The following is a 14,039-nucleotide window of genomic DNA, read 5'->3' as shown; positions in this document are numbered from 1 at the left end:
AATTGGGAATGGTGTAGATTGGGTACATTTGTTTTTTTCGCCATACCGTTCGCATGAACTCACGCGCACATATGCAATAACCTGTGTAAATATGATCTAGATTAATTACAGTGTTCCCCCTCAAAGCCAGCATGTTCTGAATGTATTTTGCAGAGAGTGCCGTGTGCTTAATATCATCAGCAGGGAACAAGATTTATTTTCTTTTCAGTAATCAAGCCCAAAGCTTTGAATTCACCAGGGGCTTGTTTTGTTCTTTCTAACTGCTGCCTCTGCTTTTAATTACTTTGCATTATGACTCAGTGAGCGAGATTCATTGGTCTGAAATCCGACCCGACAAACGAGGGCCGTATCCTGTGCTCCCGCGCGAACGCCCAATCAGGCGCTTTTGGAGCGAATATGCGCGGGTGATTAGCTAATTGAATCAATGAGGGCCACCGAAATGAGTCGGAATAAACACCCACTTTTTATCCGCCCCTTCGGGGGATTAGATTTGATCCTGAGCAGTTTAGCACTTGGCAGTCTGAGCATTCATACACCGCTCGCTCTGTTTGTGGAGAGCGTGTCTGCTTTAAAGTATACTGCAAGGATTTGTGTGCCACATCAGGAGGGCTGAAAAATCTACCATTGAGACCTAAAGCGGAATTTCGATTTGAGGCTCGGATTGATACAGACTGGATGCTTTTATCCAATGAATGTCGCACCAGGTTCTGTACAAGTGGAGTTCAAAGCTCGTGTAATGGCGTAGTTACAGCTTATAATGTGCTGGTTGTATAATTGGCTGCTACTTAGCACCACAAAGTATGTTACATTATATGGTACTGATGTTGCATATTGTAATGATATGGTGTTATGTGTTGTAATGACATAACTAACCAATGTATTAGAAACCACCTCGCCTTGTACGAAGACCATAGCCCAGTCAGGAGAGGTCCTGTGGTCAGAAAATGACCTGCGATGAATTAGGTAGAAGGACCATGACAGCAGTCTGTTATTGTACGCCTACATAGTGGGCCTATAAAGTGGACAGTGAGTCCAAGTTACAAACGTATTACGTGCTGAAAAATCCAGCCACCCAGACCAGCTTTTCTTGGTAGCTGGTTTCAGACGGTCTAAGCTGGACTTTGCTTCTCTTTGTTGGTCATTAGCTGGATTCTTGCTGGTCGAAAATGACATCGAGCTGGACTACCACCACCTTTGCAATACCACTGCTGTGCTGAGACTTGTCCACCACACAAATAATATCTAGTCAACAGCAGTGCTGTGGTCAGAAACCGGCCAATAATGGCCAGCTACAGCATTGTTAACACCAGCCCTCCTCCTGGAGATCTGCTTTCCTGCAGAGTTTAGTTCCAACATGCTGCCCCTCACCCTCCCCTTACCCAACACTATTGCATCTGATCCAGCCAATCAAGGACTTCTGAAGAAGTGAATTCGCTGGAGCAGGTGTGGCAGATTGTGGTTGGAACTAGACTCTGCAAGAAGGACCAGGGTTGGTGACCACTGGGCTACAGTCTGCTGAATGACCCATCCATGCAGTGAACACATACGTTCTTGGGTGGGAACCACTGAGAGTCTAAACATTGGCAAAAATTCCCTTCAACCTATTGTGAAATTGTAGCAAATGAATGAGTTTTTATGAAGATTAGTAAAATAACACTACGTCAAAACTACATTTAGAGTGACTTGTTAACTTCAAATGCTGTTTATTTTGTGTGTGAAAGGTTGTAATTGAGGTGACGTTAGCATGGAGACGAATTCTGCCAACCTACATAGTTTCGATTAGCAATATAAGCTAACATACACTGTTAGAAATAAAGGTTCTGTGGAGGTATGTTTTTCATTCATCAAGGTACAAACAGTGTAAATGTTCCCTCGAAGGTACAACAGTGGTTTTGAAGTCCAATTTTGTACCTTAAATAAGTTTTTCCAGGTGAAAAGTTTGTATTTGAACCTTTTCATAACCGAATATTTTAAAACAGAACAATAAAATAAAAGCCTGGAGGCGAGACGGGGTGTGTGGAGTCAGTACAGCTTAGAAAATATAATATCAGTGGATTATTGTTCAGTTATGTTCCCTGACTAAAGGGACTGAGATGAACCCTTAAGGGTACCACCCCGGTGACAGGGGGGGGGTACTGTCCCAGTGACAGATTCATACCTTTATTTCTAAAGGAGTGCAGTTAGGCTTGATAAAAACCTGAAACTCAACATTATGTAGTGACTCAGCTTGACAAAAGAATTTGTGGGTGGGGCATAGATAAGTCAGTCATACAGTGTGTCCAATAAAGTGGACAGTCAGCGCAGTTGATGTTGATATTGTAATAACGTGGTGTTATGCAATATAATCATATGGTGTAATAATGTGTTGTTAAGATTGTAACCCTCTCCCTGACTCTCTACAGCCGTTCCTTCAGCTCCGTTAAATGTCATCTCCAGCGTGAACGAAACCTCCGTGTCTCTGGAGTGGGCGGAGCCACGGGACTCTGGCGGCCGGGCTGATGTGGTCTACAACGTGGTGTGTAAGAAGTGCCAGCACAGCGGCGGTTTCTGCGTGCGCTGTGACGATAACGTGGACGTCTCGCCGAGGCGACTGGGCCTGGCCGAGAGGCAGGCGGCCGTCAGGAACCTGCAAGCGCACACCCGCTACAGCTTTGAGATCCAGGCTGTCAACGGAGTCTCCGCCAAAAGCCCCTCAGCACCACACTACGCCACCGTCAACATCACCACCAATCAAGCAGGTGAGATTTGGCTGCAATCGCTGTCTCTCTGTTTGCTCAGAGTTTCATCAGCAACATCATTTTCGTGTAATAAAGATTTGCATGTGTCTCGGCCATTCACTTTAATGGAACCACTCTGTAAACAGGCGCTTGCGTCTTTAAGGTGCTGCCGTTACTACGCAGCAAATCCATTTCTTCTTCCTCTGCGTTATCTTCATGTCTCCTCATTGCGCATTGGACTTGATGTGAAGGATACAGTGCGTTAAATCTGTAAAAACTGATTCAGCGTGAAAAGACTTCGCAAAGACCAAACACAACCAATGATTATCCACAAAAGGTACTTCTTGTTTCAGATAACAAAATTGAAAGAAAAAAATCTATATCATGGCCGATGTCGACAATTATTCATAAAACGATTGGTGGCCCCAAACACAACTTAACCCCTTTATTTTATTACACACTTTTATAACCTAAGAATAGCTCAGCCAGTTTGCATTGCATTGTTTTTATATCAAAATCGCAATTTAAAGAGTGCAATTTTTCAAATCGCAAGAGCTGCAATATTAATTATAGCCATTTTTTATTAAGTGGGGAACATCAACCTAATACCAGAGCTTGCAAACTGCCTGTAGATGAGCTGGACCAATCAGAAGCAACCAAACAACTATATGCTGTGATATCACAACCACAACTAACTGAAAAAGTGGATGTTCTGGTCTTCTAGACCAAAATAACTGACCTGGACCTCAATTTACAAAAATAATTGCAATTTAAATCGCAGTCGCAGTATCGTTTAGAAAAATCGCAATTAGATATTTTTCCCTGAATCGTTCAGCCCTACCCTGTAGTTACTGAATAATAAGCCTTGGTCTGTAATAAGCCTCGGATTTTAAGGTATTAATGAACCAAATGACCATTTTTACCCCATAGTTCCAGCTGCAGTCCATCCTTCAAGACATGTTTGGTGCTTCTTTAGTTTTGCACTGGAGGATTTACAAGGCCAATGTAGCTCACAAGTAATTGAAGCTTATGTGCACCAATTAGCATTGTGTTGACTGTATGCCTAAATGATAACATACTTCCTTCAAACAGCACTGAGTTGTTAAGTAATCTCTAATAGACTGGATTCTGACATTGTATGACATATCTGTAAACATGGACAAAAGTATGGACAACAGTTAAGCTGCAAAATAGCTGCTGCTACTGTGAACAAGCAAACTTAAGACAAACAGATCTTGTTTAACAGACTGTATTAGGGGTAATTGTGTAAATTTAATTTTAATTGAAACACTGATTGTACCTTAATCAAACCCTTTCTCTCTTGACCCCCTTAGCCCCGTCAGCCGTACCCACTGTGCACCTGATGCGGGCCACAGCCAGCACCCTGAGCCTGTCCTGGCTGCCCCCGGAGCGGCCCAACGGGGTGATCCTGGATTATGAGATCAAGTACCAGGAGCGGGTAAGAAACGGCATGATTCAAAACTTGAACTCCAGCCGAAGAGGCCTTGAACCGGGGCCAGGTGACATCACAGCGGTCTGCCAGAATGGGTTTAGGCTGGACTCAGCTCAAAGTGGCCCCGGCTTCCCTTCAAGCCCAGGACAATGGGGGAACAGATGGCCCTCGGTCACAAGTGAACGCTTAACGCTGAAAGTGGCGGATAATTCCGCTGGAGGGTTTCGCTCGGAGTCATGGTCTTTAGTCCAAACCCTTTTTTCGCCAGAGTGTTTTCACACGGATGGTTTGGCCCATTAGTTTGAATTAGATCGTTTCATCGCCACTCTAGGCATTTGCTTATTTTGAAAAAGAACATATCTAATCTGCTTCGACTGTGTTTGTGTTACAGGGAGAGTCCTTCTCTCACACGGTCACCGCTCAGTCCAGCTCAGCCAGGGTGGAGGGTTTGAAGGCGGGTAAAGTGTACACGGTCCAGGTCCGAGCCCGCACAGTGGCCGGCTACGGCACTTACAGTAACCCAGTGGACTTCAGCACCAGCCTGCATGGTACACCTACCTTTCATTAAAGCAGTAGTTTGGCAAAAAATCAGATGTACCCAAATGTTCAGTCAAGTTTGGTGTTTGAGGTTTGGTTCTTAGTAGCAGCCATCCTGAAGCCTGAATTCGGTCCATTTTTATAGAGAACAGTATAACATACAGTGTCACAAAGTGCATAAGTAAGTCTAATTGAAATTACTTGACCACTCACACAGTTTGGGCCAAGTCAGTGATTATTTAATGCTAATAATTGGTGTATAAGTTTGCATTACATGTTAGCTACTAGCCTTGTAGCCAAAACTAAAGAAGCCAACTTCAGATACCAAACATATTTCAGTTTATCGACTACATTTTGGGGAAATCTGTGAAGATTTGATTCTTTAGTAGAATACTGAGCTATTAGCAGACTGACAAGTGAACTGCGCTATTACAGATGATCCAGAGCGGTCAGTGCAGGACCAGCTGCCCCTCATCATCGGCTCGGCCTTGGCTGGCTTCGTGGTCATCATCGCTATGGTGGTCATAGCTGTTGTCTGCCTCAGGTGAGAGCAACAAATCAAGTCGCTTTCACTGTGCAAATGCTAATTTAATGCCGACTGTGCCTTAAATTATGATAAATAAACAGATTCTAGCATTTTGATTAATACATTGGTGTTTGTAAGTAGAGGTGATATTATGATTTGATTTAGATGAAAATTTACTGTGTATAATATTTTTCACCATGTTTTTTGTCACTGACATCCGAACATTTGCATAAAATTAGTGCAGATTCCAACTAAGAGTGGGAAATATGACAATGTGTTATTGTTAATCATGATAATTTACTTCACAATACGCTTTTTGGAGCACATTGTGGATGTAGTCAGTGCTTAAAGAGCACTAGCCAAATGCATGCTTCATTAAAAAGAGAGCATAAGTTGTTGGTATATGAGAAACAATTGGTTTGTATACATATCACGATTCTTTCTTGGATCGATTCCCAAAATGTCATAATCAAATTTTTATATAGGCTCTGCATTTATGTCTACTGTAAAATAAACTCAGAGGCTTTATAAAGTAGGATTCTTTGGCACAGCCCAGCTTGGAGGAGTAAAGAGAAGCAGTATCTGACTAATGCAGGCATGTTTGAAGTCACAAAATTGGTCAGAAATTTCATGTGTATGAGATAAAAAACCTGAAAACAAAGAAAACATGAGAAAATGGATAAAGGACCACCAGATTTCTCACATATTACTGGTCATGAGTGCTTTCTATAGTGAAAAAGATCAACCAATAACAAACACAGAGTAAAAAATGTTCCCTGAATGTTAAGCTTCAGGCTAAAAGTGCTATTACTAGTATTTAAACTAGCCTGGTTAAGTCAAGGCACAGCAGCGTAGCTTGGTACCAGCATAACATTGCTGTATTCGCCGTATTACCCACTCATAATTCAAACCTGTTGATGCGAAATGTAAATTGAATGCACATGTAGTGAGTTACATAACAAATTAATAATGTAATTACATTTAAAACGTAGCAGAACCACAGCAATGTTAGATGCTGAGTAGCACAAGAAAGCCAACATCAGACTTAGCGACTCACTAGCAGAGAGCGCAGACCCTCATTGTGTCCATGCTAGGTCATCTTCCCTGTCAGGCCGAAGCCTCCCCTCCCCTTCACTCCTTTTCTTCTTTCTCATTCATGCATTCTGTTTCGCGATCCTAACGTCTATGTGTGTGTGTGTGTGTGTGTGTGCGTGAGAGGCGTCATTCTTCTCCGCCACCCATTTAAATTGGAGATGAGATGCTAATTAGCAGCAGGCGTCATTGTCAGCTTGGGTCAGGAGACAAAGGTGGGGGGGATCCCATAGACAGTGCATTCCAAAAGGCCCCCTCCGCTCCCCGTCCCCTTCCAAAACCCTCTACTTATGCGAAGTTAGCAAAACAAAAGGAGCCTAATGAGATGACTCGGCCTTTAAAAGGCGCCATTCAGCATCAGTCGCTACATGACACTAGCATCAACACAGAGCGGATTCAACATGTATATTCCGTCTGCCCCGTCTTCTCCGAGCGTTTGACCCGGGATGCGTGGGCATTCTGTCCCGGTTTGTGGTATGTAACCCGTGTTGAGCTCACTTGAACCATGTAACATTGCGATTGTGGGCTGAAAACGGAAGCGAGAGACTTAATGCTAATTGTCGGCGTGATCTGCTGTACACATCTCCCATGCAGAGCTAAATCAGTGCTGAGTAATTCCACAGCCGTCCATCAGATACAGTGCTGGTCAAAGTTTAAATGCGCTTACACTGACTTTCTCTTGCTTTCATGCAACTAGTTGCAAGTTCTGAGTTGTCTGCAACATAATTTCTGTGCAACTTGACGCATTTGGTTTCTCCACTAGTTAACCAAATTAGCAGTTTGTAGTTTTTCATACACGGTATTGTTCTCGCTACTAAGTCATCCATGACACGGTATTTACATATTTGCAACATTTTTATCATCATCGTATAATTTTTTCAGTGGTTATTCCCGTTCTTTTTCCCTTATCCCTTTTATCTCTCTCTTTTTTATCTGTTGAGTGTTCTTTGCTTAATATTTACGTTTTTTATAACTTCTTTGTATGTAGAAAATGAATGATTAGATAGCCATTAAGGTAATAGCCTACGCTGATATCTCACTCATGCTTGCAACTGTTTCTGAGTTTTAAATGAGTTGCACGGTGCCTTTCATTATGCAACTCAAGTGCAATTTAGTTTCATGTAGGTTTCAAGCAAATAAGTTGCGTGAACGTTTCATCATACCCTTACACTGCGTTCACACTGGCATCAACGCGATGTGACAAGGCGGCCGGAGGTCATTTATTTTTAATGAGAGCTGGCGATTTACAACCACAGGAGGCAGCGTGAATGCGGAAAAAGGGCGGAGTCAGCAACGCAACAAAGTTGAGCAGAGTTTAACTTTATGCAAATAAGAAATGAAGCGACATGGCGACTGTTTTCCTCACATACTGGCTGCACAGACACAGGGATTAAATAAAAAGAAGCACACAAGCGATTTCTCTCGATTTTTAATTTTAGCAGGAATGCATCTGATTTGTGCTTTGTATCAGTGAAACCATGGCAACCAACGGTTAGGTGGAGTTCAGAAACACACACAGTGGTCAGCGATTTGGGCGACAAGAGGCGAAAAGTCGCTGCCAGTGTGAAAGCAAGGTTAGGAACCCGCATTACCAAACCACCACACAGTCTGATTGGGTGAGAAGGGCTCTAAATGCTCTTATTTGTGATCATTTTCACAATTACTGTCTTTCTGCTAAGCATCTGTTGCTAAGTAGGACTTCCTTTGTGCTGCAGCCAACCAGAAGTTCCACTTTCCACATACAAAACCAGAAAATGAATACTTTACATTTCTTCTGTAAGAGATTTTGAAGTCTGACAGCAAACCTACATCACATACCAAACCTGTTGTTGGCCCTAAGTGAGCTTTCCAGCTGGCAGCTGTGATAACAGAACAACTAAACAAACCGTAATTAGCTAGACACTAACAGAACACAGCAAGATGGGCTGTGAAATGCGTTACAGACTGACTGGAACCAAACCACATTCAGATCATCTGACAAGTGTTGCAACAGTTTTATGGCTCTGTCTGTAAGGATAAAGGGAACTACTTTCTTCGGCGGAAGGAACGGCCCGTATTGAAACATATTTGATACAATATTTGGGGCTTCTTTGCTTTACTTTAATCTTTATTTTGCAGAACTGTTGTATACAAGCAGTAGAAAACTCTATTAACACAATGTTGTGTGTTATCACAAGTAAAGTCATGGCGTTGATGGTTTATGGTACTCACCCAATCATAGCCATGATATCATTTGCGATAACACCTAACCTCATAAATAACACGTATGGAATTACTCCAATCAGAAATATTGGCCTTGTGAAATAGATCTATTTAGAACCCCTCCAAAAGCACACCTGATTGGTTCAATCGTAGTAACAAGGACTGATTGACTTTTAACAAGGCACACATGGTAATAAGGTCAATGCAATAAAAGAGGGTTCAGATTTTTCCAATTTTTGTCTTGAAACAAACTGCAAGCATTTAGATGTAAGGCTTCAGTTCAGAATGTCAAAATATCTAATATTATGTAAATATCCATTCAGTTAGGTGTGTCCAAACTTTTGACTGCTTTTTTTGACTAGCAAGGAGAAAATACTGTATGAGCTCACAATGTGAATATGTTTTGGTCTGGTTTTAGGAGGCAGCGCACAGGCTCCGAGCTAGAGTACACTGAGAAACTGCAGCAGTACGGTGAGTGTTCAGAGTAATAACCCGTAATTAAGCCTTAATACAGTTATATATGTCCCTATTCATACAGTACTGTGCACAAGTCTGAGAAAATGATATGTTACATTGTTTATATGGACAGTAAACATTTATTTGTACATAAAAAAAATTACTTCATGATGTGAATCTCAAAACTGTCCTTGTGGAAGTCCAGTATTTACAGTTCCCCAATATTATCTAATTTTTCATTAAATTAATTCAGATGAGCTGCTGATGGAATTTAACAGATCCATATCGCTGCTGTCAGAACAAAACCTCATATCTCCATTTTTTGTCGTTTTTCAGTTTTTGACATACTTTGAAAATGCCCGGTTGTCCTTTACGTTGTGTGTAAATTTCATGAAAAATGGCCCAAAATGAACTGGAAAAAATTCTGGTTCCACTGATTTACATTGAAAATAAAGTGTGTTTTTTCCTTCTCCTGTAAAGTTCTCATTTTGGAGATATGAGGTTTGAGTTCTTCTAACTGTATTCTTCAAGCCAACATAGTAAAATAAATAAATAAATAAATAAATAAATAAATAAATCTCAACGCTATGGCTCTGAAAGGATGTGTAGCTGTTGAGAAGCTCTTGCTGAGAAAAAAATAAACAAAAAAGAAGAAAATTTGTAATAGATCCCTGAAATTAGACATCTGAGATGCAGAGTGAGGTTTTGTGGGCTGAGGGGTCTAAATTTTAATTGTGAGAAGCAGAAAATACAACCAACTTCCAAGACTGAACTGTGGTGGTGTGGAAAAATATCCCTGCAGATTTCTTTAAAAAAAACTGAAAGCAAGTCTCATTGAAAGAATGGACGCTGTTCTAAAGCAAATAGAACATGTTTTTCTCCTGATGCTGAAAAATAACTTTGTACTTAATGGCCGTTTTGACTGAATATGAAATACATAAAAGCTGGTCTCTGACTTGCTTAGCACTGAAAATAGAGACTATTTGAATGTCTGTACAAATATGAATATACACCTCCAACAAACAAGGCAAACAAGGCAAAAATGTCCTGGTGAATTACAGAAGCACTGTATACGTGTGTGAGTGCATGTCACTGAATTCTTTGTCATTATTTAGTGATTTGAGCTCAGAACATTGCACCAGCCTATTGACACAAATATGCAAAGGCAAATTAGAATTCAAAAGACATAAATTGGACGAATACAACTCCTTTAACGAACATTCTAGCCTACATTCAAAATACCAGCCATTTTCTTGTATGCACTCTTATGGCATGTATGGAGAGCCAGCCTGTTGTTCAAAGGGCCTCCCAGTCAGTCCTTTAGCGAATGACATCAAAGCTTGCTGGCTTACAGAAATCGTCACAGGCAGACGAGACGCGTTAAGCCTTCTCTTCTCCTTGCAGTGTCTCCGGGCGTGAAAGTGTACATCGACCCGTTCACTTACGAAGACCCCAACGAGGCCGTCCATGAATTCGCCCGCGAGATCGACATTTCCTGCGTGAAGATCGAGGAAGTCATCGGAGCAGGTGAGCAAAGCCATTTCACGCTGGAGAGAGCGCTCAGCCAGGCCTAAGCATAAAGAAGCAAACAGCACCACTCTGACCGTATCTGACCATCTCCGCAGATCAGGTGTCAAAGAGAAACACCAACATCTAATCTAAGTGTATCGTGATAGCCAGTGTTTTAGCTTGAGCAGTGCTAGAAGAGATTAGCGAAGCATCAAATGTCCATCTTGAGCTCTTTACACGTACAAAACAGCACCATATTAGGATGGACGCTTTAGTTATTCGGACATCCACATTGTTAACTCTGTAATGCATACATACGTTTACTAGCTGCATGACTTTACCTCTACGCTGTCCATTTTTCCAGAAAAATATAAGAAAATATTCAATTTTTTCAGAAAAATATAAGAAAATATTCAATTTTTTCAGAAAAATATAAGAAAATATTACATTTTTTTCGTAATGTTGACTCTAATTATAGGTTGCAGGTCAGTTTGTGTTAGATGTAAGTACCACTAATGACACTATATTTGTAGAAATGCTCATTAATTAAAGGTTGCGTTAACAAGGATGTAGTTAACATTGATATGAATAAAGAACACAGAAGGTTAATTGTACGCAGCCGTGACTGCAGAGTTAGAAATAATACAACACATGTATGCTGCACAAATTTATTGGAATATGATCCAAACCTTGTGCAGTAGAGGTGGGTAATATGATGATATTTTATGGCTATGATGATAAATTGTCACAGTATGCTTTTCTTGGTATATCATGAATATCATCATTGCTTATATGAACGGTTTGGCAAAAAATCTCATTTACAGTTTTCCTCTTACCTCAGATGTAGTTGGTCTGCCAAGACATATTTGATATCCTTGTTTTTGCACTGGAAATATGAGGCTGATGTTGCTGTCAAACACTAGAAGTCAATAGTCACCCAAATCTTTTCTGTAAATACATCCCCAAACTTTAGGAAACAGTATCACTTACTTTGAACTACATTTACAACGTTGTTTCCAAAAAAGTTGGGAAGCTGTGTATGTGAATGAATGTAAATAAAAACAAAATGCAATGAAGTTCAAATCATTTAAACTAAAAAAAAAATATATTTAAAAAAAACAATCAAATTTTTAAAAATTGTATGTAAAAATTGAGTGTGTTTGCAGTGTTTTCAATTAAAGGTAGGCCTTACGTGATCTGCATATCATTGCATTCTAGTTTTATTTACATGTTGCACAGCATCCCAGCTTTTTTGGGAACAAGGTTTATTATTTATCTATTTATAAACTTAAGTTGGGAAAATAAGATTATCAGTTGTTTATAAACTCAGACTGAAATCCTGAATGTAACCTGTGTAGCTTCCATATAGATGCCAATAAGTGGCTGCCTGCAGTGTCCAGCTATAAAAAGTTCTGTTAATTTTTATAGTGAGTAATCGTGCATCCTAAACTGCTCTTAATGAAGACCTGGAAGCAGTTTGAGCGAGTTGAGAGAAGTTTTAGGGGTGTATTTGCAGAAAAGATTTCGGTGACTATTGACTTCTAGTGTTTGTTAGGAACAGTAGCCTTGTGGCTCCAGTTCTAAACTAATGAAGACACCAAATTTGTCTCAGCTGATCAGCCACAGCTGGGGGAAGTGGAAAGTTGTGTACATTTGATTTTCCACCGAACAATTTCTTTACTCTGATCAGCTGCATAATTAGGTCTGTTTAATTGGATTTAGTACAGTATGTGAAACACTGAATAAGACTCACCTCTCAGGTACTCTATCATGCAGCCTATTGTGTCTACAGTATATCGCACAATCAAGATAAATATCAAAGCACATGTAGCTAAGAATGCAAAGTAGACTAACAAAAAAAAAAAGAACAAAAGTACAGAAAAAGTATGGACAGCTACAACAATCAGCTTGTACTTGAACTAACTGACCGCATGCTGCTTGCCTTCTTCATCTTTCTCTCTTTCTTTTATGCCTGTGCTTGTTCATTCCTCCCTTCTGCCTCCTTCTCATTCCTTCGCTCCACTTTGCTTTTCATTTTTTCTTTGCATAACACATTTGGGACCCACTTCAGGACCCAACCCCAAATCTCCTGCTATCCTCAAACTCTTGTCCCCTCCCTCCCCATCATCAGCCCCCAGACTCCTGTCTCGTCCTTTCTCCCCATCCGTCCCCTGCCTGTACAACCCCTGACCGCTCCCCTGTTCCATTCCTTTCCTCTCTTTTTGCACCCTCTTTCGCAAGACAACATGAATCTTCGTCAGTTTTTGGCCCTCGGCTCAAATCGGTATTCCTCCCCCACCCCAAAACCCCCGTCCCTCACTCTCCTCCTCCACTGCCCTCCTCCCTTCTCTCCGTCCTCCTGCCCCCGTTCCCCCCCTCCCAAACCCTTAGGAGAATTCGGGGAGGTGTGTCGCGGTCGGCTGAAGCAGCCCGGCAGGAAGGAAGTGACTGTGGCCATCAAGACGCTGAAAGCCGGCTACACGGAGCGGCAAAGGCGGGACTTCCTGGCCGAGGCCAGCATCATGGGCCAGTTTGACCACCCTAATGTCATTCACCTGGAAGGAGTGCTGACCAGGAGCTGCCCGGTTCTGATCGTCACTGAGTTCATGGAGAACGGCGCTTTGGATTCCTTCCTCAGGGTGAGTTCACCTGAGAGTGAGCGCAGGCTTTGTAAACTTTGTCAAATGGAAGAGCATTTGAAATTTACACAGTCCTCAAATGTAACTGATCACATAGTTCTGTATGTAGCTTATCACAATACCACGATAATTTCAGTAAGTGCTGATTTTACCCAAATAAGCATACTTTCATTTTCTTTCACGTGTTGCTTCAGTAGTCCCTGTGTACAGTTACTCTAATCTATGATTAATTAAAATACATATACAAAAGAAAAGCACTTAATTATAGACTGTGGAAACAGAACATCATCAAACTAATTAACTACAAGCATATATTTTATGAATGCCCTTTGGAAATTTTATAATACGGATATTCAGCCTGGAGTTCAGTGGAGAGTAAAACGGACAAGCTTGTCCAGAAGAAGGATGCCAGCATGCCAGTTTGGCAATGTTTTGGTTTCCAACCAAACGAACATGGAGGACCACTGGATGTTATATGCAGAATGTAGAGTCATATGCAAAAGCTTGAACACGCCTAAAACCTTGGGTTCACTACACGACTTTTAAAGTCTTAACAGATTATAAAAAGGCTGGGCATCTCACACTATACGACTGATGAATTAAAAAATGTGTTATTTTTTTAGAGTTTTAAATGTACATAAACTCGTTTGTGCTCGTGACATATTAAACTCAGCTCATTAAAAAGCTTCGCTCTACACGTGAGAGACTTTTCACCATTTTTCTTGGTTTAACTTGCGGTATTTTCTTCTTTTGTGCTCTCACTTTTCATTGGCTGTTGCAGGAATCCGTTCAGACTGAGTCGTTGACCAGTTTACAATAGATTACACTCAGAGTCGGGTTGAAAAAGTCAAACGTTTGATAAACTCTGACGGGTCTGAAACACGATCAAGAGGCCAAAAATCTGAGTC

The 14,039-nt window shown here is 41.1% G+C and overlaps 1 protein-coding gene across 1 annotated transcript in view; it reads left to right on the top strand.

The window, feature by feature from the left end:
- The window catches only part of ephb3a (eph receptor B3a), a 54,141-nt gene that overhangs the window by 27,714 nt on the left and 12,388 nt on the right, over positions 1 to 14,039 (top strand). The window contains exons 6-12 of the mRNA XM_036596695.1: positions 2,403 to 2,738; positions 4,052 to 4,176; positions 4,562 to 4,718; positions 5,143 to 5,251; positions 8,946 to 8,998; positions 10,388 to 10,510; positions 12,884 to 13,131. Of these exons, the coding sequence (XP_036452588.1) occupies positions 2,403 to 2,738; positions 4,052 to 4,176; positions 4,562 to 4,718; positions 5,143 to 5,251; positions 8,946 to 8,998; positions 10,388 to 10,510; positions 12,884 to 13,131 (1,151 nt within the window). The remainder of the gene's footprint in view (positions 1 to 2,402; positions 2,739 to 4,051; positions 4,177 to 4,561; positions 4,719 to 5,142; positions 5,252 to 8,945; positions 8,999 to 10,387; positions 10,511 to 12,883; positions 13,132 to 14,039) is intronic.

Source organism: Colossoma macropomum, unplaced genomic scaffold, assembly GCF_904425465.1.
Source record: "Colossoma macropomum unplaced genomic scaffold, Colossoma_macropomum, whole genome shotgun sequence".
Lineage (NCBI taxonomy): Eukaryota > Metazoa > Chordata > Actinopteri > Characiformes > Serrasalmidae > Colossoma > Colossoma macropomum.
Note: the sequence above shows the minus strand (reverse complement) of the source record. Positions and strands in the feature narration are given on the sequence as shown.